The 25,395-nt window shown below is 44.6% G+C and overlaps 1 protein-coding gene across 5 annotated transcripts in view; it reads right to left on the bottom strand.

The window, feature by feature from the left end:
* The window catches only part of Flnb (filamin B), a 169,652-nt gene that overhangs the window by 101,079 nt on the left and 43,178 nt on the right, over positions 1-25,395 (bottom strand). For all 5 annotated transcript variants that reach the window (XM_042679680.1, XM_042679684.1, XM_042679679.1 and 2 more), the window contains exons 2-4: positions 8,074-8,322; positions 5,510-5,607; positions 3,226-3,373 (exon numbers count right to left, since the gene is read on the bottom strand). In XM_042679680.1, the coding sequence (XP_042535614.1) occupies positions 3,226-3,373; positions 5,510-5,607; positions 8,074-8,322 (495 nt within the window). The remainder of the gene's footprint in view (positions 1-3,225; positions 3,374-5,509; positions 5,608-8,073; positions 8,323-25,395) is intronic.

Below are 25,395 nucleotides of genomic sequence, written 5' to 3'. Positions count from 1 at the left end.
CTCTCCTTCACCCCACTCAGACCAGCTAAGTCAGGGCTCTGTGAATGGATCTGTAAGTCACAGATCCACACAGGCCACAGGCATCTATCCAACATCCAGAAGGGAAAAAAAAAAGAACAAAAACAACTTTTCAAGTCTGTTAGAAAACAGATGGGATATTCTCCATTCCTACTTGGAGCAGTAGAAACCAAGCAATGTTTCTACATGGGAGAGAAAGCAAAACTGCTTCAGTCTATCGCACTGTCTCCTACTAGCCATTCATTGTAGCCCTCTCACCTGAAATGAGCATTTTGTCTTCCTACTTTTAAAGGGCAAAAGAAGTTAAATGTAAGTCAGGTATCTGAGTCTCAAACCTATGATCCTAGCTACTTGGGAGGCTGAGATCAGGAGGACTGTGGTTCAAGTCCAGCCCAGGCAGGAATATCTGTGAGACTCTATCTTAAGGAAGTAAGAGGGTGTGGTGGTGCATATCAGTCATTCCAGCTATGGCTGGAAGGTTAAAATAGGCAGGTCACAGTTCTGATGCAGGCCCAGGCAAAAAGCAAGACCCTATCTCAAAATAACCAGGGCACTAAATAAAGGGCTGGAGGCATGGCTTGCCTAGCAAAGGTGAATGAACCCCTTACCTCGAACTCCAGTACTGCCCCTCTCCCACTCAAGCTAAACATGGAACTATCACACGTTCTACAATTCCATGCTTGGGCTATACCCAAACAATTCAAAACAAGGTCTCGAGATACTTTCCACCCATGTTCACAGCAGTGTTACTCAGAAAAGCTACAATGTGGAACCAACCCAAATGTCCATCAACACATGTATGGATAAACAAAACATGGCAGCTATGTGACACAATACTATACAACCATAAAAATGAGTGACATTCTGATACATCCTACAACATGGTTAGACTCTGAAAAACATATGCTAAGTGAAGTAAGGCTGCCACAAAAGCACAGAGACTGTGGGATTCCATTTCTAGGAGGTACAATGCAGATCAGGGAGACAGAAGGAAGAACACAGCTCACCAGGAGATGGGGGAGGGGAGGACAGAGAGTAAGTGCCTAGTAAGCATGGAGTTTGACTCTGGGAAGGTGAAAGCCTTCTGCAGATAACAGTGCTGGTGGCTGCATGGCTAGTACACAGTCACAGAATGGTATACTTAACGGTAATCATTTGACAATGATTAACTGAAAAACAATGCACAAACTACACACACAGAGAGAGATGAATGGGGGAAAAAAGGTTGCTTCCTCCCACAGCACACAACACTTACAAAGAGGCAGAGGAAATGGCATGAGCAGCCACATTCCTGAACTGTAGCACTGTGAAGGAAAACCATCTGACATTAACAATGGGAAAACAGGATAGCCAGTGATAAGGTTATTTCAAACAAGCATTTTATGCTCTGAATTGATTCATTCCATGCGGCCAATTAAGTTACAAGGGATTTATATGGCTCTTTGCAACATTTCTGCCAATAAGGATGCATAATCTTTAGTCTTGCACTTCTTTTCGTTTTCCGTTTTTCCCCCTTTTGCTGTTACCAGGGATTGAACTCAGGGAATGGGTACTGTCCCTTAGCTTCTTTCCTCAAGGCTGGTGCTCTACCTCTTTTTTTTTTTTTTTTTTTTGGTCATGGAGCTTGAACTCTGGGCTTGGGCGCTGTCCCTGTGCTCTTCAGCACAAGGCAAGCATTCTACAGCTTGAGTCACAGCGCCACTTCCGGTTTTCTAGTGGTTTATTGGAGATAAGAGTCTCACGGACTTTCCTGTCCAGGCTGGCTTTGAACCATGATCCTCAGATCTCAGCCTCCTGAGTAGCTAGGATGACAAGCGTGAGCCACCAGTGCCTGGCTGCGCTCTACCTCTTGAGCCACATCTCCATTTGGTTTCTTGGTGGTTAATAGAAGATAAGAGTTTTTCAGACTTTTTGGCCTAGGATGGCTTCGAACCACAATCCTCAGATCTTAACCTCCTGAGTAGCTAGAATTAGATGTAGAAGCTACCAGCGCCTAGCTGCTGTATCTTTCTAATTACCACCTTTGGTTATGACACAGAGAAAACAAGCATGAACATGCCAACCTCCCAGTAACTACAACAAAGTCCCCTGACACCAGTAACACAGAGGCCTGCACAGACCCCAACATCCAGCCAGACAGAACTGTGAATGGCAAGTGTGTCTGCTGTGGCGATGGCAGGCACCATGGCCTAAGAGTCAGATGAGGAGATACACAGGATACTGTATGTGTATATGAGATCTTACCATGCTGATCTTTATCACAAACAAAACTGGGCTACCAGGGGACTGTTCTCTTTTAAGGAACATGTGCTTGAAGTCAAATGTCACCCACAGCACAAAAGGGCTCGAAAATGGCTTTGGTCATTGCACTGTAAGGAGCAGTGTCCTGCAGATTCTGTCATAAACAGGATGTCTCAGCAAGGAAGTGTTCCCAGGGGTTAACAATAGCTTCCATCCTATCTGGAAAGCTGAGGCAGCTTTCACCCACCAGGAGAAATAAATCAGCAGCCAGATGGCCCAGACTCTTGACCCACTCCCATCCCTGACTGGTAACCTGACACAAGACCCTTCTCCCCCTTCTCCAAGTGGCCTGGGTCCCCATTCCTCTTCTGAAAAATGGAGGCAATGGTCCTTTGTAGTCCCAGGGTTACTGCACTGAAAGTACAGCAAGTTCTTCATGCTCTGCTACATGAAAGCAAAAGCATTTCTTCAAGCCAGAATATAAATGAGCCTTTAGGCTTCCTATGGTATTACCACTTAATGCATGCCTCCAGTCTACCATGTTTTGCTGGTTATTTTGGAAATGGAATCTCAAGGAATTATCTGTCCAGGCTGGCTTCGTATCACAATCTTCCACATCTCAGCCACTTGAGGAGTTAGGACATGGGCATGAGCCATCAGCGCCCAGCTTAGTTATGGTATCATTAAGAATGAAGCCTATCTAGGAGAAGGAGGAACTGAAGGCATGGCTGAGCGGTAGAGTGCCAGCTTAACAAGCAGAAAACCCTCAGTTCAAACTGCAGTAGTAACAAAACGATAGATAGATAGATAGATAGATAGATAGATAGATAGATAGATAGATAGATAGATAGATAGATAGATAGATAGAGTTACTTTAAAAAAGGAATAAGGCTTTTCTTATACTCTTGATTCTAAGTGCATTCCTCCTCAAGCCATACTCTCTACAACTAGAGGACCAACACTTACCTCTGCCATATGCCCTGGCTTTCTTTGGGTTGAGTTTGGGTTTAAGAGGAGCGCCTGGCTTGAGCTTGGCTTTGGGGAACTGAGAGAGGTAAGTCATCACCGAGTGCTCATCAACATCAGGATGAATAATTTCTTCAGGAGTGATGACCTAGAATGACAACATGGTGGGTGAATTTCTTCATCACTTGGAAATCCATATAGCTTTTTTTTTTTTTTTTGGTCTGGTCGTGGGGCCTGAACTCTGGGCCTGGGCACTGTCCCTCAGCTCAAGGCTAGCGCTCTACCACTTGAGCCACAGCGCCACTTCCGGCTTTTTTCTTTTTGCTTATGTGGTGCTGAGGAATCGAACCCAGGGCCTCAGGCAGGCAAGGCAAGCGCTCTACCACTGAGCCACCTTCCCAGCCCTCCATATAGCTTTTTATGACTGTCTCTTAAACCAAATACTACAAATACTAAGAAAATGAGTCAGTGCTTCGTTTAAGTAAAACTACATTAAAACAAGACACCCTCCCTGATAAGTGGATGCTAAATCCAAAATGTTAGGTGATATGGCAAAATTAACAGGACTTAAGAAACAAAGAACTCCCACTCATCTGGTCGAACCACTACTAAATATCCCCATGCTGCTGATCACATGTATGGTGTATATGTGTACACCGTTATATGTTATAGACTGTGATAGACAACTTGCTCCAGGAAAGTTAGAATGAACTTGTGACTTTAAATGAGCATCATTATTCCACAATACTGTGAAATTTGTGAAATTATGTAATCACTTAATCACAATTAAAAAAAAAAAAAAAAAAGAACCTCGGGGAAGGTAGGGAGGGAAGGGATGGTAGGGAGAAAACAATGGAGGGGGTAAAAATGCCTAATAGGAAGTGTACTCATTACCTTGCTCATGTAACTGTAACCCTCTGTATGGTATCTTTACAATTAAAAAAAACAAAAACAAAAACAAGATACCCAAGATTATTGGTTAATTCAACCTTTTAAAGGTGTTATTGTCCCCATTGGATGCTGGGGCATCCTATCCAGAAAATCCTGCATGTTATTTCCAGAGATTCCAAAGACTCCATTCACTCCCCTGGCCTAATGTTCTAGAAAGGATAAAGGAATAAACAGCAGCAAATCAAGAAGAAAAAAATAAACACATACCCCCCTCCCCCCCCCCAAAATAGAAGTAGAAGATGCATAGATAAACTAGCTTCTCTTGTTCATCTATCTAGTGTCCACAGCTCTATTAACTTTACTTCAAAGAAAAATATAAAGAAAACCAAAAATAAGCTGGGTATGGTGACATGAAACTGGCCTGGACTACATAGCAAAATCCTATCTGAGAACACAACAAAAAATAGTAAGGGACAACACAGGCACACATAAGATATATAGTGGCAATATATTAGTAGCCATTAAAAATGGGAGAGGGAAAACAATTCCTGACATTCAGTTCAGGAGCATGATGAGACCCAGGCTGGATGAGTAGCTGCTCTGAAGATTTTCACAGACTGGGTCCAGTTCCACCATCTGACCCAGCCCTAATGGCATGTCAAGTCCACCCTGTCCCCTACCAATGGTGCCAGGTGGTAAGCCACACCTCACCGAGAAGATAAGGTTTTTTTTTCATGAGTTAACCAAATGTGATGAAAAGATATACCAACATTCCTCTCCCTATGATTGAAAGAGAAGACAGGAAGGAGTAAAAGAGGAAGGGAGGGAGGGAGGGATTAAAGGAGAGAGGAAAGAAGAAGGGATGAAAGAAAGGAAAATAGGAAGGAAAGGGGGAAGAGAGAGAGGGAGAAAAGAGAAAGAAAAAAGAAAAATAAGACCATTTTGATGCTTAGCCTGCAAGAAGAAAATAATTACTGAGATTTGAACAGCTGCCTACAGTACATTCCATTAAAAAGTACAATGTTTTCATTTGGCATTTCTTCCCCGTGGCTCCTTTAACAACTGTACTGTGCCAACATCACAGGAACGTCAAAAGTAGATGGTTTCAAGTTTAACAGGAGATGAAAAACACATCATTCAACTTCCTGAGTGGGGAGAGGGAAGCTAAGAAGCAGAGACATGATTCCAAGAGTGGCAAATTTGGAAGTGGCGCTGTGGCTCAAGCGGTAGAGCGCTCGCCTTGAGCTGAAGAGCTGAGGGACAGCGTCCAGGCCCAGAGTTCAGGCCCCACGACCGGACCCAAAGAAAAAAAAAAAAATACTCTTTGGAGGTGGAAGGCCACGACCACCACAAGCCAGTACGGTCTCAGGGGGACAGGCAGACATGTACATACCTGTGGGACGCCCAGCCAGTCATCTGCCTGCTGCATGGCTTCTCGTGCATTATCCACAGGCTTTCGCGGGTCCCAGGACTCCCAGTCTGGACACAGACCTGTTCACATAACACAAACAACAGCATCAGTGGACTGAAGAGATTAAAAGAAGCCATGTGCCCAAAACTAAACCCATTTACCCATTTGGTCTCTCCCCTTTCCCCCTTTTTTTAATTTAGAGACTAGTTTATTAGTTTCTGTAATCAAACCCACATACCTAAGACCTTACATATGTTTTTATTTTATTATTTTTAAGTAGACCTTACATATTGAATACAGTGTGTTTATCTGGATAGTCATTTAGTCTCTGAACTCAAAGAAAACTACTGCCTCCAAAATTTCACTGAATGAAGGGCTGAAGGCATGGTTCAAGTGGCAAAACACCTGTATAGCAAATGCAAGGCTCTCAGTTCAAACCACAGTACTGCAAAACAAAAAACAAAACAAAACAAAAAACCCACAAAACACTGAATTATATTGGGGAAAAATAAAAAATAAATGTATATTAGCAAGGACTTTTTTCCATAAGCCTGTTGTCTTGCATTAAGATAGGTATGATCTATTCTTTGAGGGTATATAACAAGGCTTATAAAACCATTTGGATGCCACATGTTCGTGGTTCATGCCTGTAATCCTAACTACTCAGTACAAAGCTACAAGCACCCCAAAAAAAAAAACAAAACACCATTTGGGCCTGGTACCTTTGTACCAGGATTTTATTATTTATTTATTTAATAATGGGCTTGAAACTCAGGGGGCTAACACTTGCTAGGCAGGAAATCTACTACACTTCAAGCCCAAGATGTGTGTGTGTGTGTGTGTGTGTGTGTGTGTGTGTGTGTGTGTGTGTGTGTGTGTGTGTGTGCGTGTGCGTGTGCGTGTGCGTGTGTGTGTGTGTGTCACACTCAGGGCCTGGGCACTAACCCTGAGCTTTTTTTGCTCAAGGCTAGCACTCTACCACTTGAGCCACAGCTCATGTTCAGGCTTTTTTTTTTTTTAATATATATAAGAGTCTCCTGGACTTTCCTGCATAGGCTAGCTTTGAACCTTGCTCTTCAGATCTCAGCCTCTGAAGGAGCTAGGATTAAGGCTTGAGCCACCTGTGCCTGGCAAAAAAATGCTTTTTAATAGTATACCTGTGTACACCTAAAGAAGATTAAACTAGTATCCTGTGTAATTCAAACATCTGTTTAAAGGTATAAAAAGTTACTTCAAAAGACTTTCAAAGTACAAGTCATTTAAAACTGGAGTAAAAATCCTCAGATTTAAACTAAAAAAGTGTATTTTCAGATGGAAGGAAGAAAGCACTAGAAATGCTATACTAATACTGTCCTTTGAATTATTCTCAGATGATACCAACTTAGAAGGAGAATAATGTAGCAGCCCTCTTTCTTTACCAAATTGACACTAGACAGCAGTTCTGCTTTGAGGGTGCCTGGAGCCACTACCTTACTAAACATGATGTGCCTGGCACATAAAGAACACTCGTCAGAGCTGAGTGGTAAAGTGTTTGCCTAGCAAACATGGGACCCTGGGTTTGATCCCTAGTACCAAAAAGTACTTTTGAAAAGACAAATAGGGCTGGGAATGTGGCTTTGTGGTGGAGTGCTTGCCTAGCATGCATGATACCCTGTGTTTGATTCCTCAGTACCTCATAAACAGAAAAAAAGCTGGAAGTGGCGCTGTGGCTCAAATGGTAGAGTGCTAGCCTTGAGCAAAAGAAGCTCAGGGACAGTACTCAGATCCTGAGTTCAAGCTCCAGGACTGGCAAAAAATAAGAAGATAAATAAATAAATAATATATACATATGTAAAATAAAAAGTACTCGGAAAACAGAAAATATGATTATTAGAATGGCTTTTTTATTTAATAATTTGGGAAGGTAGATAAACACTGGCTGCTTTTTTTTTTTTTCTATTGAGAAAAACACATCAATCTTAAACCCTCCATGAAGATAATTATAATCTTGTTGTATACCCAACCACTCAGAAAACAACCCATCTGGGTAGAAAAGGCTCCAGCTGGATCTTGACCAAACACTACTCCACAGTAATACAGACAGAAAAGGGCAGAGAGAGCCATATATAGTCAAACCAGTGGTTAATCAAAATGGGTATGTTTCACTCACTTAAGTTTTTAGATTTTTTTTTCATGCCAAGCCACCTAAGAGGGCCACATATTTCTGCCAAAGCCAACAAGAAACTAGGCACTGATGTAGGAAGACATACGATTTTTTGACTTTTGGATCTAAACATAAGGTCTGCTCTAGGCTTAAAGTGTTAAGGCCTGCATTTGGGGATTTAAATAAACACTGGAATCAACACTCAAGCATGCCATGTAGATAGAGCTAGAAGATTTGATACTGGGAGGGGAACAAACCAGTTTGGTCCCATATCTGTCTGTCTTAAAGGAGATACCCACCAATCACTGTGAAGCTAGCTTTCCCACAGGAAAACCAGATGTATGGGGCTTATACAGTCTCATCTTGAACATAACAGTTTAGGCAACTGACAACAATGACTTACCTGGAGCACAGCTGTCTACTAGGGCTCCCAGGGCTTTGCCGTCTTGCCAATTCTGGTTAAAGTTGGTGATGGGCAAGTAGGGGATCTTGTTCTGAATCCATCCCAGCAGCCTCTGCTTTGGTGTCTGTTTCTTGGCATCATCATCCCCTTCATCCTCCCACACGGGCATAGAGATGGAGTAATGGAGGATCAGTGTCCACACCAGGCCCAAGATGAGCTTCAGGTTCCCATCCACAATGGCTTTGCTATCTGGAAAGACAGGCACAGGCTTGGTCATTCTTCTGGGTTACACAAGTGTAGATCACGCTCTTTTTAAAAAAGTGAATAAAGTTCTTATCCACGGAGAACTGTACTGAGATGTTTAAGAGTGAAAAGACATGATGATGGGTGCCCTATCAAAATAGTTAAGGATGGGAAAAGAACGATTCCAAAAGGTTGTTAACTGGTGCCACATGGGAATGCATGACTCTGTCTCTGCTTTTGTGTATGCTTACATTTTTCCCATAACAATTTAAACAAATCATTTCAGAATTATAAACAATAAAGAGGGGGTTGGACTGCAGAGATAAACATCGGCTAACCTAATGGCACATGGTCTATCGGATTCTCTACATTTTGTACACATTAATGTCTTTGTATTTGTTGTCTTGGATTTCTATTATTCTTCACAAGCAACATTTTTGAGGGTGAGAGGGCAGTACTGGGTTTGAACTCAGGGCATTATTCTTTCTAGGCAGCTACCTATCACTTGAGTCACATACTTAGCTCTTTTACATGGGTTATTTTGGCAGTCAGACTTCAACCTACAATCATCCCACCCATGGCCTCCTAAGTAGCTGGGACTTTAAGCCAGCATGCCCAGCTACAAGCAACTTTTATGTCTCCCTTTCACTTATAACTATGCCTAGTTATCTTTTTCCCTCTAGGTTGCTCCTTCCTATATGTTTGCAAGGCTTACTTCTCCTTTCATTTTGCCAGTGCCATCTTTGCTTTTCTGACAGGGCAGTTGGGGGGTGAGGGAAGGAAGCTATTAATAAAGCCAGGCAGTGGTAGCTCACACTTGTAATTCTAGCTACTCAGAAGGCTAAGATCTGAAGATCAGGGTTTGAAGTCAGCCCAAAGAGAGCAACAACAAAAACTATCAATAGTTAAATTAGGGCTGGGAAGGTGGCTCAGTGGTAGAGCGCTTGCCTTGCATGCATGAGGCCCTGGGTTCGATTCCTCAGCACCACATAAGCAAAAAGAAAAAAGCCGGAAGTGGCGCTGTGGCTCAAGTGGTAGAGTGCTAGCCTTGAGCTGAAGAGCTGAGGGACAGCGCCCAGGCCCAGAGTTCAGGCCCCACGACCGGACCCAAAAATAAAGTTAAATGAGTGCAAGTGAGCCCAAGCCATGGCTGTTTCAGTCTGCTCAACAGAGGACACCATAACACAGGCCAGCTCTCCCAGCTCTCTATCCTCTTTCCATCTCCACCCATCAAAACTCAAACATTGGGGCTGGGGGGTTAGCTCAGTGGAAGAGCGCCTGCCTGACAAGCGCAAGGCCCTGAGTTCGGTCCTCAGCTGGGGGGAGGGGGGGGTGCTATGAAAGACCAAAAAAAAACCCCTCAAACATTATCTTTAGAGTCCCTATCTCCCTCTCCCTCCTCACCAAACATCCCCCACATCACCGCTATTCCACCAGGACCCAACGCTGTAAACATGAGAACCATCCTAGACTTCTCCTTCAAGCTTCTGGTACAGTTCCCACAACGTGGCATCTCTCCTTACCAAAAAGTCTTCTCAGCTGAGTATCAGTGGCTCATACCTATACTCCTAGCTGCTCAAGTGGTAGAGAACCAGAAATGAGTTAAAAAGCTCAAGGACAGGTCCTGAGTTTGAGCCCCAGTACCAGCACAGAAAAAGACAAGAAAAGAAGTCCTCTCTATATGTTCCCAATAAACTTGCAGCCCTTGTCCCCTTTCCTGGCATCTCTGACTGCCTTGAAGCTGAACTGGAACATGAGGCTGAACTGTTCTTCACACAGCCTCAGTGCCATCTTTCCAGCCAGCACTCACAGAGAGTCCTTGCTGTCCATAGTCAAAGTCCTTAAAACAAAGCCACTTCAAGACCCATGCAAGTCCCAGACAGTCAGAGGCACCCATGCCCAGATGACAGATTGCTCAGGTCCAGTGGCCACTACAGGTATGAATAGACAGGGAGAGGGAGAAGGAGAGGGAGAGGGAGAGATGGAGAGACAGACAGACAGACAGAGACAGAGAGACTGGATGGATGGATGGATAGATAAAAACATAGATATCCCCTTGCTGGGAAGATCTTTCACCTCCAGCTCCTCTGGGACACATATGGCTCAGTTCAGGGTCAGGATCCCTAGACTGGGTGGCACTATACTCACACTATCATGCGTAAGTACATCAGGGCCCTCTCCTTCAGTCCATCTGATCCTCTGCCTCCCACCCCCACTCCAGAAAGAGTTCCCACATGGGAGGAACTAGGCCTGCCTCATCTTAGAGCTGTCTCCAAACTCAGCCCTACTGCCCCTCCCCACAAGCCACCTGAACATTGGTTAAGCATGTGCCAAACTGCACATAATGAAACCCGACTACAGCCACATGGTCAGCACATGCTGCTCCGAAGGACAGCTGAATGGCTGTGTGGGGCTTAAAAAAAAAAAATAACCAGAGGCCAGGTGCTCATGGCTCACAACTGTAATACCAGCAACTCAGGATAACAGTTCAAAGCCAGCCTAGACAAGCAAGTCCATGAAGCTCTTATTTCCAATTAACCATCAAAAAAGATGGAAATGAGCTGGGTGCCAGGGGCTCACATCTGTAATCTTAACTACTCAGGCTGAAATCTGAGGATGGCTATTCAAATAGCCATGGCAGAAAAGTCCATGAGACTCTTATCTCCAATAAACCACTCAAAAAAAAAAAAAAAAAAAGCCAGAAGTGGAGCTGTGGCTCAAGTTGTAGAGCACTAGCCTTGAGTACAAAGAGGTTCAGGAACAGTGCCCAGGCCCTGAGTTCAAGCCCCAAGACCAGGGGGGAAAAAAGAAAAAAGAAAAAAAAAGATGGAGGGCTGGGAAGGTGGCTCAGTAGCAGAGCGCTTGCCTTGCATGTCTGAGGCCCTGGGTTCGATTCCTCAGCACCATATTAAGAAAAAAGCGGGAAGTGGCGCTGTGGCTCAAGTGGTAGAGCTCTAGCCTTGAGCTGAAGAGCTGAGGGACAGCGCCCAGGCCCAGAGTTCAGGCCCCAACCAGACCCCCCCCCCCTTGCAAAAAAAAAAAAGATGGAAGTGGAGCAGTGGCTTAAGTGTAAGAGCAGCTAAAGAAGCATGCAGAACAAGCATGAGTCCCAAGTTTAAACTCTGGCACTGGCAAAAAAGAAAAAGAAAGAAAAGGAAATGCAGTACCTCTTTCTTTGTCCAAAAACCACTAAGAACTTAGAGATAGCAAAGCATTAAGTCAAGCACTGGGCATCTGACCATGAGACCAGCCTTGTTCCTGAAGTCCTACAATCAATGTGGCAGAAATGGTCTTTATAACACTCAGAACTCTCCACAGGAAGTAGACATCTGAGCAACTTACCGCACAGACCAGACATTTCTCCCACTAGCAGTCCTTGTTGGCCACTAACATTTTTGTATGAGATGTCCTGTCTTTGAGTACCAAGTTCTACCTAGTGGTCAGCTGAAAGTCCATATCTAACCATCTTCACACACTCCTCTATTCAAATGAAAGCAAGAGCTGTGGGAGGAGGACGAGGTGGGGTGAGAAGAACAAGAGGGAAAGAAAAGATGGGATAATCGTGGCGGCTGGCCAGGCACACGGGAGGGTTTCAGATGGAGTATAAAGTCTCACTCAGCCTCAGGCCTCAGTCCTCAAAACTCAAATTTCCCCCAAGTTATGTGTTAAAGGCTTTTCATAAGCAAAACTGTAGGTTTAATGCATAACTCAAAACACGAAGCCAGTCACTCTATTTTTATCCAACTTACACATGTTGCTCTAAAGGAATGAGACAAGTCTTTTTCAAAAAGATTCTGGGGGAAATATGACCCAGCTAAAGTCTGAGCCAAATTTATGGAATATACAATGCCCAGGACTTCTGTTTCCAATGAATTCAAGGTGGGTGTCCAAACAGGAAAACCCCCATTACAGTCTCCCAGGGATAAATGATACCTCCATTCTGCTATTCTAAGAAGCCAGGGGGAGAGAAGTCCCCATTCAAAAATGATTTTGACAGGTGAAGGTTCAAATACTTAACTGAATTCTTGGAAAAATAAGAAAGATGGAGAGCTGCCCAAAAGGCCTCCCCGGTTTCTATCCGTGGGAAACAGGAGAATCCCCAGGCTTGGAACAGAAAATGCTAAACAGCATCACAGCCTCAATGTCTGACCATACGCAGGGACGTCAGCACTCTCAGCCTTGCATTTGTTCTGCAGGGTTGATGTGACTTTAATAAGCATGGAGGAGAACTGCAAAGGAGGAAAAGGCTGGATCAGCCAAGAAGCCTCTCCACGCAGCCTTAACAAGCCAACGCCCAGCCTGCCTGCCCAGCCTCCCCACATCAGCTCAGATTCTGGTGGGCTGGAACCTGGCCCAGGATTCCTCTGAAATCCAACCAATCACAATTCCCACATAACTACTCCTGGCTCTGCACAACACTGACCCTCAAAGCCACCCCATAGGGCTGGGAAGGTGGCTTAGTAGTAGAGTGCTTGCCTTGCATGCCTGAGGCCTGAAAACATAGGATAGATTGGGGGTGGGGGGGGGAGGAGAGTGACAGTGCTAGGGCTCAAACCCTAGGAATAAGATGTGTATGTGTCTTACACGTAGGTTACTCTCGCCTATCAGTACTCCAATCCTTGTTACAGATTTGTATCAAATCAGCTCCTGTTAGCCTTCTTCAGAAGCATCCTAGAAAAACTCTCTTTGGCAAACTCTTCCATTCCCAGGGATCAGAGAGTTAGTGGCTTTTCCCCTCCTTCTGCTCCCATCAGCTGGGCCAGATCTATTCAACCAACACTGGACCATCCCTGGGGTTCCCACAGCCAATCCCAGCACCTTCTCAGCTGCATAGCAGGAGTTGGTAACCTATGAGGAAAGACATCCAGATTTTTGTTCTATAGAGTGAGGACAACAGGTCATTCTCTGGCTTTGATACAGCCAACTAGTGACTGCAGGAAAGGAGGAATGATGGCATGCATGCTTGAACACGTCCCTAAGTCCCATTCTGCACTATGGCTTGGCCATCTGGGGAACTCTACTCTCTGACTACTCAGCAACACCCACTCAGAGGCAGGGTAGCAATAAGAACGAACTTTAGAGGCAGCAGCTCAACTGTATGCCATTTTTACTTCAGTCACTGTTTGAGCCTTTTTCCCCATCCACCAAACAGGAGTAATTAGGTTAGAGAAGGCTGAGGACTGGCACACAGTTAAGTGCTTCATATAAATGTTACCTCTCTCCCCTCCAGTATTTACTCACCAAACATCTCAGTGCCTGCTCTGCTAAACTCCCTAGCCTAGAGCAGAAGCCATAATCCAAGAGTTATGTGCGAGCAAGAAACAAAAGGAAGTACTCTGGATTTACGTGTGGTTGAAATGTTTGATTTCATTTGGGGGCCAAGCAAATCATTAGGAAAACCATGGCCCTAGCTGCCAAGGCCTCTGCTCTGCTGTTCCAAGGGATCATGTCCTAATCCATGCTGCAGTAAACCTAGGGCACACAAGGCTTCTTTCTAGGAGGAAGGACCCTCAGCTGAGAGGCCCACATGGCCTGAGAGACTGTCCAGCTGACAGACAGCTGGACAGATCTTTGAAAGAGAATGCGGTACTAAGAGCAGCTCACATGGCCAGCTATTTATTGGGTTCTCTCTTGACTTCTGGGCTTCCTTGTACTCCAAGTTCTTTCTTAATCCATCCTCTCTGGCCTGGCTGTAGACGATGCTCTCTTCAGGTATGAGCCCTTCTCTAGCAGTGTACCTTGGAACTGTGGCTAAATAATCACCATGTGCATTGGTCTCCTCTGCACAAAGATCAGCTCCATTCAGTCAGGAATGGAGTCAGTTTTGCTGTCTGCTGTTCACACAGTACTTAGCTGTCTGGGGTACAAGCTGGCACACTCAGATCCTGTCTCCTTCTTCAGAGTCCTAGGACAGGCAGCTATAGAGGCAGTGCAAAAAAGCAGGCAGCTGGATATGGTGGTACATACACCTGTCATCCCAGCTGCTGAGGAGGCTGACATAGCCTCTAAACCCTGGTCCTCCTGTCTCTACCACCCAAGTAGCTGTGATTATAGGTGGGTGCCATATCAAGGCTTCTTGTATTTAATTGTTCAAGTGATGATATAACCAAACATGGTATAGGCACATATTGTGAAGAATCTTTCACCATGGAGGACCTGGATTTGGCAAGAAAGACTGAGACTATGAATTACCCATGCCTGCCATGAAGATCACTGTGGCAGATTGGCAATGCCTGCACTGGCCATGGTGGGAGGAGAGGGGGCCTTATTTCTCTGCAACAGAATTGAGTAAGCATTCCCAAAGCCCTGATGTGAGATGTCTACTATAGGCCCAGAACACATTCCTTATGCATAACCTCACATTCAAATTTCCTATTTTGCAAGCTATTCCTTCTCACATATGCAACAATTTTTCCATAGAATAAAAACAATCAGAACAAACTACTTCACAAATACCTGGGTTTTTTTCTGGTATAGAGAGTTTAGTGAATTTTCAGATCATAAATACTACGGTAAGTGTGTTCTGATTACCAATTTGCCCCAAACACCCAATTTTCCATTTAAAGGGCATCATTTTACTTAAAAGTCCCATTTTCACTCTGATTTTCTTGTCAATATCACTTTTGAAAAGTTTTTTGTTTTGTTTTGTTGCCAGTTTTGGGGCCTGAATTCAGGGTCTGGGCACTGTCTCTGAGCTTCTTTTGCTCAAGGCTAACATTCTACCACTTGAGTCACAACACCACTTCTGGCCTTTATGTGGTACTGAGGAATCAAACCCAGGGCTTTATGCATGCTCATCGAGCACTCTACCATTAAGCCACATTCCCAGCATTGAAGAGATTTTTTTAAATCACTCAACAACATATTCTTACTGAAAAAAAAAAAAAAAAATGAAAACTGGAGAATGCAAGGGAAGGGGTGACATTGTCCAAAAAAGAAATAAATGTACTCTTTACCTGACATGTAACTGCAACCCCTTTGTACCTCATCTTTATAATAACACTAAAAAGTTAAACTTTAAAAAGCAATAAATGAGATGAGCGTATGTTAAAGGTCCTAGAATATAGCAAATGTCCTTGAGTTCAATCTTCCTGAGAAGTCATTTAAAAGTTAGAATAAGGACTGGGTTCAAGTAGGAAAGAGAAAAGCAAAACCACTCAAACATTTTGAGTTCATGTAGATGAGGCTTTTAGGTCCCTCCACTAATTCATTCTGTTGTTGCCAGAGTTCCTGGGTGACTAACAGGACAAGATTCCCCCCCCCCCCCCCCCCGCAAGGACTCCTAAGCAGAAGAAGGAAGGTGTGGGGTCCAGAGTCCAGCCACTGGGAGCCTCAAGATAAACTCCAGCATGAGGCCTCACCGCACCACGGTGGTCACCAGCCTCTGGCTCACAGCTCTGCCTCTGAGAATAAGTCCAGCTGAAAAAACAAGTGCTGGCTGTGAATGGAGATCCCTGTGACCCTCACTCCAGCTCAGTCTGTCATGTGGAGAGGCCACCTCACCTGAAATGCAGCTAGCTGCTTCAGCAGCTAAGTCAGGCCCACCCCTGGCCGGGTCCATGTGCAGCCCGAGTTGCAGGGGGTGGCGGGGGGGGTGGGGGGGAATACAGGAAGGGGAGGCGGAGGAGAGCCTTAGAAAGAGATGGGTGAGGGCAGAGGGCAGGGGAAAGATGCCTGAGATAGACCCCTGGATACCACCTTCACCACTGGCCCCCTTCTGTCAACAGCAACAAAACCATGCCGGCAGCTCTCTCTTCTCTGGACCAACCCCCTGTATGCTGGGAACCCCCCACCCCCACCCCACCCCACCATCACCACAGCTTCAGGAGGGTGGCTTTGGTGGTTAATCCCATTTTACAGATGACATAGCAGAGGTCAAACTTTACTGCCATTGTGGTACAAATTCTGTGCGCACAACCAAAGCTCTACTGTGCTACGAATGTTCTATGACAACAAGCCAGTAAGAGGAATCTAGTCATGACTGTTTGCAGAAAATGTGACTGGGTAGTATTAGTTGTACAGACAGGAAGACTGTATGCCTGGAAGAAAAAACAGGCTTCTCTGACCCCCAGGGCAGAGCCTCTGGATTTCTGCCTGCTCCAATCATTCTGACCCTCCTTCACCTGCAAGGACAGGGAGAAAATATGGTAGACAGGGTATACCAGCATGGGAGGCAAAAACCAAGACTTTCTCAGCCTCTACTGTTCTCCAGAGGGTCTGGTGACTGAGTTCTCCTCCTCCATCCCAGACTTCTCCGGGCCTGCCTCGTGTTCAGGCAGGAGTCACCCTGAGCCATGCTTGGGAGAACCTGAAGTTCCATTTCAGGAGTGCAAACTTTTGTCTGTTTTTGTCCTGGAAAACTGAAATTAGGGTTGTTCATAGTCTTGAAAGCCCAATTTGTTCTCCTCTGTTTTCATAACCAACACTTATTTCCTAACTGTCTAGGGAGAGCCAGGCCCAGGACAGGATACAAATTATACTTCTAAAAAAGAAAATAATTTAAAACACTCCACAAGGAGACAATGTAAGGGTCTACCACAGGAAAATACATTAAATAATGTATATAAAGGAACAAAGAAAACCTGTGTCTTTTGTCTTTCATACTAGATTAAGATTTCTGAAGGTTTTTTTTTTTTTAATAATTGAGAGTAAAAGTTAAATATAGTAAGAATGAATAAGCTAGGTATTCAGTTGCAAACTTGTAAATGTTGAATCTGGTTACAAAATCAGATCAAAGTGGCTTGCTTGGCTTGAAAGGGAAGAAGACATCAGTTTCCATTTTCCCCCTGTAACTCAGCTCATGTTACAACTCATACAAGCCTGTTACAGAGATGGCAGCCTGCCCAAAGATTGTGAAGTCATAAAAGGAACAAAATTCCCAAATTAAAGTCATGACTAGAATCAAGCTGAGGGAAATTGCAAATAATTTATAACCACTAGTTCTCAGCATCACCAAGAAAAAGACGATAAAGCTGGAGGAAAGAAATTCTCAAAGGACTACTTCCAGACATGGCCACTTTTTGAATAAAACTGGTTTCCCCATACTAAGATTTAACTCAGTTGACAGCAAGAATTTGTGCCCATGAATTTGAACCTGTCAACTCACAATGACACAAGGCAACCACTGAAAGTAATCGTGTCTCTCCTCAGTCAGGATCGAATTCTCTGAAAAGAGTTGTCAGCCCAGGGGCTGGTTGCCTTTTTGCAGGTAGAATTCCACACCTCCAACACCCATGAGTGATTCATGGAAGTGGGCAGACTCGAACTCACACCAGTGAAAGGTAGGTCACTTGTTCAAAAAACTGGTGGCCAAGTAACTGGGGGGTGGGAGTAAAGCTGCTCGGGTACATTAGGCGAGTGATTAATGGGACAGTTGGAAGTTCATATGTCCTGCCTAGGAGTCAGAAAAGCCTGGTTCACCTCCCAAGCACACAATTTGTTAACTGGAAGAGGGAGACTATAAATTGGCCAGTTCTGTGGGCTTGGTCTCCTCATCTGAAAAATGAGAGATAACCAGGCCCACTTTTATCAAGCCCTGGTATCATAGTGCAGTAAACCAGGTAGCAAATTGTCCTTTTTTTCGGTCGTGGGGCCTGAACTCTAGGCCTGGGCACTGTCCCTCAGCTCTTCAGCTCAAGGTTAGCGCTCTACCACTTGAGCCTCAGTGCCACTTTTGGCTTTTTCTGCTTATGTGATGCTGAGGAATTGAACCCAGGGCCTCATACATGAGAGGCAAGCACTCTGCCACTGAGCCACCTTCCCAGCCCTGTCCAATGACATTATCAGGGAATGATGATATATTAGCTTAGGGGGACTAAGGATGCCCGGTAAGCACTGTATAAGCAAGATTCAATAGTGCCCTATTCTACTTCAAGATTGCCAGAGCCAAATGCCCCAGAACTCTGCCTTCCACACAGAAGAGCATTCCATCTGCTTACAACCACAAGAGCAGGGCCCAGGAGGGACCCAGGATTAAGGCTGATAGAATCAAGATGTTTTTTGCTCAGTGAGCTGCTGAATGGAACTGGCAGTCTACAAAACTCTGCAGGCTACCTCGACCCCTCCAGCAGATTCCTGAGCAATCTGCAGGGGCCAAGCTGGGCCACTGCTGACAGAAAATTAAGTTCAGGGTCAATAAATTCAACTTGAGACATCAAGTATTCAAGAAAGTTCCCTAACATGACTTTTTTTTTTTTCCTACCGGGAGATGAGAGAGGTTTGGGGCACTAAAGAGATTCTTAACTATTAAAGCAATTCACTACAGAAATATGATGGGGGGGGGGATATGAAACTACTTAAATACCTTCTTGACAATAAATAAGTAGTTAAAGAAACTGTACATTCAAGCAAGGAAATACGAGGCTGCTAGGAAAGGAATAAGAAAGAAATAGGAATCAAATCATTTACAGCAAAGGATGGGATGTACATGCAATCCTGCTTTTGAAAAGGCATTGACAGCATGGGAACAGCAGACCCAGGGGCAGGTTCACTGCCCCCCCACCCCCACCCTGGGAGCAAGACAAAGGACGCCATGCCAAAGACAGCCTTTCCTTTGTGGTTGCTGAGCCCCGCCTCTGTAATGCTTGCACTGTTAAAGTTTATGCTGTATTTACTCCTTTTATAATAAGCCTTCCACATATGACCGAAGAGAAAGAACTCTTATACTAATACACATATTAAATAAAGAACTCTTCAGCTGAGGACCATAGTTCGATAAGAGTCTTTGAGACTCTTTTTTTTTTTTTTTTTTGGGGGGGGGGGGGGGTCCGGTCGTGGGGCCTGAACTCGGCCTGGGCAGCTCTTCAGCTCAAGGCTAGCGCTCTACCACTTGAGCCACAGCGCCACTTCTGGCTTTTTTCTTTTTGCTTATGTGGTACTGAGGAATCAAACCCAGAGCCTCATGCATGCAAGGCAAGCGCTCTACCACTGAGCCACCTTCCCAGCCCCATCTTTGAGACTCTTATATCCAATTAACCACCAAAAAGTCAGAAGTGAGGGGGTTGGGAAGGTGGCTCAGTGGTAGAGCGCTTGTCTTGCATGCATGAGGGCTGGATTTGATTCCTCAGCACCACATAAGCAGAAAAAGCCGGAAGTAGCGCTGTGGCTCAGTGGTAGAGCACTAACCTTGAGCTTCATGAAGAGCTGAGGGACAGCGCCCAGACCCAGAGTTCAGGCCCCACAACCAACCAAAAAAAAAAAAAAAGGCCAGAAGTGAGAGTGAACCAATGCAACAATGATACTCACAAGACACTGTGTTGGAAATTAACTTTATAACTTGTGGGGAAGAGCGTCGGGAGGTGAGAAAGCGGGAGAGAAACAAGGTAACAATGTTTGACAAGGACTGGACTCATTTTCTCACACATATAACTGTAACTTCTCCATACGTCACCTTGACAATATTTTTTCTTAAGCCAGAAGTGGAAGCGGGGCTCACATGGTAGCTGGCCAGCCTTGTAAAAAGCCAAGTGAAAAAGTCACTCGCTCTTTGTGTTCCCTACCCACACACGATGCTTGGCATGTGGTATTTCTGAGGCTCTGCTTTGCTCACTTCCTCACAGTGATCATCCAAAAATGCCTTCCTATTTCTTTTCACGAGAGGCACCTTCCTGGACCAGCAGCCTGTGGTTCTCAGGAGCTAGCCTTGGCCATTTCCAAACAGCTTGTCAGAGAAGAGAAGATGCTAAAGACTGCATTGCAAGTTGCCTTCAAGCAGGTTCTCAAGCCAACAACAACAAAATCAACCACCCATATTCCTGTTCCCTTTATTCCCTGCTTCCTGGTCCTGTAAGTGCAGTCTTCCATGATGTAGAACTAACCTGCGGGTCTGGCCAGGTAGTTACTCCCACTAGATTCTCACACTTCTATAGGAGGTAGCCCTGTTAGCTCCATCTTCTAGATTTAAAGTTTATTAACAAGTAGAGTCCCAAGTCAAACAAGTAAGAGCAGTAGAGCAGATATTTGAACCCAGATCATTAACTGCAGGATCTGCTGTCCACCTTTCTTCCACTCCTAGAGACCAGACCAAGCCTGCAAAGAGGCCCATACATAGGTACTGTGGTGTTAACAAATGTTTCAAAACTGGGAGCATGGAGATGGGGTTGGGGGGGGGGGGCACTGAGGATTACATCATCTTCCTACGAGAGATTTATCACTGTGCCCTGAACTCTGTCCCGTGATAAACGGTCATGGCATTAAGATAAACAGTCAAAACCAGTAGGACACCCTCACTGCAAAAGGAGAAACACATTCTAACATTCCTGAGGCACACTGTCCAAGCAACAGGGCAAGTGAGTGACACACATTAACATTCACACCAACACCCCAACCACCAGCTGTTGGGTGAGTAAAGACACACAGTTTGCGGCCAGATCTCTTTCTTGCCAGTTCATCTACAGTCTGGCTTCAGTCAGAGCTGCCGTCTGAATTTGGGTTCTCAGACCACACAAAAATCTTGCTCTAGCCTCTGCCCATTGGTGTTCTTCTACTAGTGTTTTCCTTAAATCATTCACTTTTTTTACACATCTTCAAGGGATGAGTCCTGCAATTATAAGTCTAAGATACTAGTTGCATTTTTTAAATGCCTGTTACAACTGTTAACGGTAGGTTTGTTAACAGTATCATCCTGAGTACCGCATTTTAGAAAAGACCAAACTAGCTGTTCACTGGCTTTTTCCAGACAAAGAGGGTTTCTGTGTACAAATAGCTAGGGACACACTAGATTTATCTTTTTATTTTTAAGTTTCATTATGAGCCTAGCACTGATGGCTCATGACTGCAAACCTAGTTACTCAGGAGGCTGAGACTCAAAGAACCAAATTTCAAAGCCAATCCATGCAGAAAAGTCCATGAGTCTCCATTTCAATTAACCAGCACAATGCCACACTAGAGGTGTGGCTCAAGTGGTAGAACACCAGACATAAGCAAAAAAAAGTCTCGTAAGAGACCCTGAGTTCAAGCACCAGAACTAGCCCACACAAAAGTTTCATGTCACCTGGATTGGCTCCAAATGCCTGAGCTCAAGTCATCTGCCAATGCCAAGTGAGTGCTATTTATTATGAATGCTACTGAACATTGCTGCAGGACTTGTCAGAGCCTTTAATATGTAAACAGACACTGGCAATCTGCCTGAGAGGGCTAGAATATGACATTGTATTTCTAAATGTTGTTGGATTAGAGAACTTTAAAAAAAAAAGTTATCTCATGGGCTGGAGGCATGGCTCTGGTGATATAGTGCCTGCCTAGCAAAGCCTTGAGTTTAAACTTTAGTATTATATCAAAATAAACCAACAAACAAATTGTATCTCCAAGAAGGGTTGGGATGTGAGTACTTGTCCTGGCATTTGTGGGGCCCTAAACTTAATCCCCAACACCATAAAAATAAACCAAGAGGTAAATAAATGAGTACACAGTGACTCTCCAAGTAAATTAATACTCTACAGAAAGTAGTTCAAGGAATTCTAGCTTAAACTGTTCAGATCCTCCACAAACACTTTCTCCCAACTCTCCCCAAATCTGGGCAATTTACATCTTATAAAACAGTGAGGTATGAGGCAAGGGAGAAAGGAAATAAACACTAAAGAAAGAACTCAGGAAACAAGGCCGGGCAGCATTTGCTAATCTGCGGCTGCATCTGTGGCAGTGATTAGGAAAGTGGAGACCTGCCACTGGGAATCAGCACGTTGTGTGGATGAGGGACAGCAGTTCCCCTCCCCCAGAATTGTCCATAATTAAGGGTGCAAAATGAAGCACAGCCCTAAACCACAGCAGTTATGAAACCCTGCTGATAACCAACTCCCTTCACAAACACATTGAGACATCTTCTTATTCCAGGGCAAACTGTAATTCTTAAACAACAGGCAATGATTTAGAGGAATTTGGGCCCAAACCAGCCTCCTCCCTGCCGGATCTGCTTTAGAGCTTCTTGTGTCAAAATTTTCATCAGCAGAGAACACATTGCCAAATGGTAGGAGGCAAAGGGAAAGCCCAGAAATTGGTCCACCATTTAAACAGATACATCCTGATGTGGGCAACAGGAATATCAAATTAAATCCTAGCTCTTCAGGAGGTTGAAATGTGAGGATCATAGTTCAAAGCCAGTCCGTACAAGAAAGTCCATGAGACTCTTACCTCTAATCACCAAAAAGCCAGAAGTGGAGCTCTGACTCAATTGACAGAGAACCAGCATTGAGCCAAAAAGCTAAAGACAGTGCCCAAGCCCTGAGTTCAACCTCCAATACTAGCACACAAAAAAATATTTTTAAATTATGGCAGGGCAAACTTCCAGATTCTTTACCCAACTGCCACTTTACACTTTCTAGAGAGGTCTTTAGAAAACTAAGGATGAGGGGGCTGGGAAGGTGGCTCAGTGGTAGAGCGCTTGCCTTGCATGCATGAGGCCCTGGGTTCGATTCCTCAGCACCACATAAGCAAAACAAAAAAAGCCAGAAGTGGCACTGTGGCTCAAGTGGCAGAGTAATAGCCTTGAGCTGAAGAGCTGAGGGACAGCGCCCAGGCCCAGAGTTCAGGCCCCAAGACCAGACCCAAAAAATAAATAAAAGCTAAAAAATAAAATAATAAAAAAGAAAACTAAGGATGAGTTCTACAATACTGAAAGACATCCAAGGGGCATCCACAGTGCTGCTTATACATAACTTATTCATGAGCATAACAATAATAAATAGCATTAGCACCCAGCTTGGGTGCTGAAAGTCATTCCCAAAGCTGCCATGTGGAATTAGCTCTAAACCTGAAATGCAGTAAGCTATAATGCAAGTGTCAAGAGTCAGGGTCTAGGCTCTGTCTTTAGCATCACTGTGATTCTAGAACCTAGTATGGTGGCCAAGGGTGGAGGTGCATTCCTGTAATAACCCCAGAACTCTGGAGGCTGAGTAATAAACCAGCCTAAACAAATAATCACAGGCTATGAAATAACCACCCACCCATCAACCCAAGCCAACCAAACTACCACCACCCATCAGCCAACTAACCAAACAACAAACTACCAGAAGACTGGCCACTCAGTTAACCAACTACCAAACCAGCCCTAAAAACCCCAATGACCCCATCCTTGCATACTATCTCCTACCAAGTCCCTTCTTCCCCCAGTCCTGCTAGCTAGAACGGAACTGTTCTGCAGCCCAGCCAATGCCAGGCTCCCTCTAGATGCCATCGAAGATGCAAACTCCTCCCACATCTTTTTTTTTTTTTTTTTTTTTTTGTCGGTCATGGGGCTTGAACTCTGGGCCTGGGCGCTGTCCCTCAGCTCTTCAGCTCAAAGCGAGCGCTCTACCACTTGAGCTACAGCGCCACTTCCGGTTTTCTAGTGGTTTATTGGAGATAAGAGTTTCACGGACTTTCCTGCCCAGGCTGGCTTTGAACCGCGATCCTCAGATCTCAGCCTCCTGAGTAGCTAGGATTACAGGCGTGAGCCACCGGCGCCCAGCTCCTCCCACATCTTCCACAAGTCCCAAGAGAGCCTTTGATCCCACTCAGCACAGACAGATCCTTCTCAGGGACTACAAAACAGTTCCAAAGCTGGGTAGAGTCAGATCAGAACAAGTGCACACTTCCTTCATCAGTTGCTAATTTTAATATTCATAGAAATTTCATTACACTGGGAAAAAAAAGAGCTACAGGTTAATTTTCTTGTATCCTAAGGACCTCCAAGTATGCATTACGATTGCTAAGAAAGCAGTCAAGTATAAAATAACTGAATTACCCGGAGCCAAAAACATAAATACAAACAAAGAAAACACAAACTCAGGTTGGGGGCATGGATCAAACAACAGAGCAACTGCCAAGCAAGCTTATGGCCCTATGCTTAACTCTTACATTTGCTCTAGGTTTTAATTCTTACTTTTGCAAAGTATGTGATTGTAATACACAAATGCTTTTTTTTTTTTAAGTGTGAAGGTAGGTGTGTTTATGGTACTTGGTATGCAGGGCTCAGGAGCCAATGTCTTCACGTGTCCCAGCGTTCTAGACAAAGCCAGAGTCTTCTTGTGCCTTTCTTATGCCTGTCTTGTGCCTGAATGCCGCACTCTCACCCATCTGTCAAGGTTCAGCATCCTGTGACACACATCCTTCCCTTTGGTGCTGTGCTTTCTGACTTCAGAGAAGACCTCACCAAGTACATCTTCCCATAAAATGTGCTGGAGGAAGCTCAACGTCCAGGACAATCAGCAAGGCAAGCTACCATTCTTTTCTTTTTTTTCTTTTAGGTCCCGGATGGAGACTCCAACTCAGTACCCACCACTTCGACTCTAACACTCCACCAACTGAGTCACAGAATGAAGCCCATACTACACACAGGAATATTCGCAATGCCTGTGGTTTTGTCATCAGGGAAATCAGAGCTTTTCCTATCATGTCAGTGCTGGGAGACAGCTTGAAGTACCCTTTATGTCCATGGCTTCATCAAAATGATGGTTACTTATTAGGCTCACAGTTTGCTCTTGTTCCTAAGCATTTTAGGGCTGCAGAGTGAGTTCAGTGGTAGAGCACTGGCCTAGTATGCACTAGGCTCTGGGATACCCCCAGTGCTGTAAAATAAATAAATCATTTTTGAGACTCTTTACTCCCAGCAACTGAGCCTTGCTGCCAGCCAGTGGTGACTCCAGGCCGCTTGGACTCCTGTACCTCCCACTTTGCTCCAAAAGTTCTGCAACCCAGAATGTTCTTTGTTTCCTGAAAATAGCTCACAGCCTCACCCAGGCCACAAGCCTTCCTGACACCCATCTGCAAGGCTCTGTAATGAGCCAAATCCTGTAAAACACCCCACAGCAACCTGTGCATTTTCCTTCTCTCTAAGACAAGGCCCTATCCTTAGTGCTGTGCTTGGTATGGCACTAACCAGGTGATCTGTTGGATAATTAAGAGATGGATTCTTTCCTGCCTGGATTGGCTTCAAAACTGTGATCCTCTAGATCTCAGCCAGCTGAGTAGCTAAGATTTACAGGCCTGAACCATGAGGTGCCTGGCAAGTTTTTAATTGAAGGATTGGATTTGCAGACACATGTTAGTGTTGAGATACACTATGATTTCTTTTTTTTCTGATGATTAGATTTTCCCAATTATAAA

Source organism: Dipodomys spectabilis, unplaced genomic scaffold (genome assembly GCF_019054845.1).
Source record: "Dipodomys spectabilis isolate Male_0828 unplaced genomic scaffold, ASM1905484v1 ptg000054l, whole genome shotgun sequence".
In the NCBI taxonomy this organism is placed as follows: Eukaryota; Metazoa; Chordata; class Mammalia; order Rodentia; family Heteromyidae; genus Dipodomys; species Dipodomys spectabilis.
This window is presented reverse-complemented; position numbering and strand designations above follow the sequence as displayed.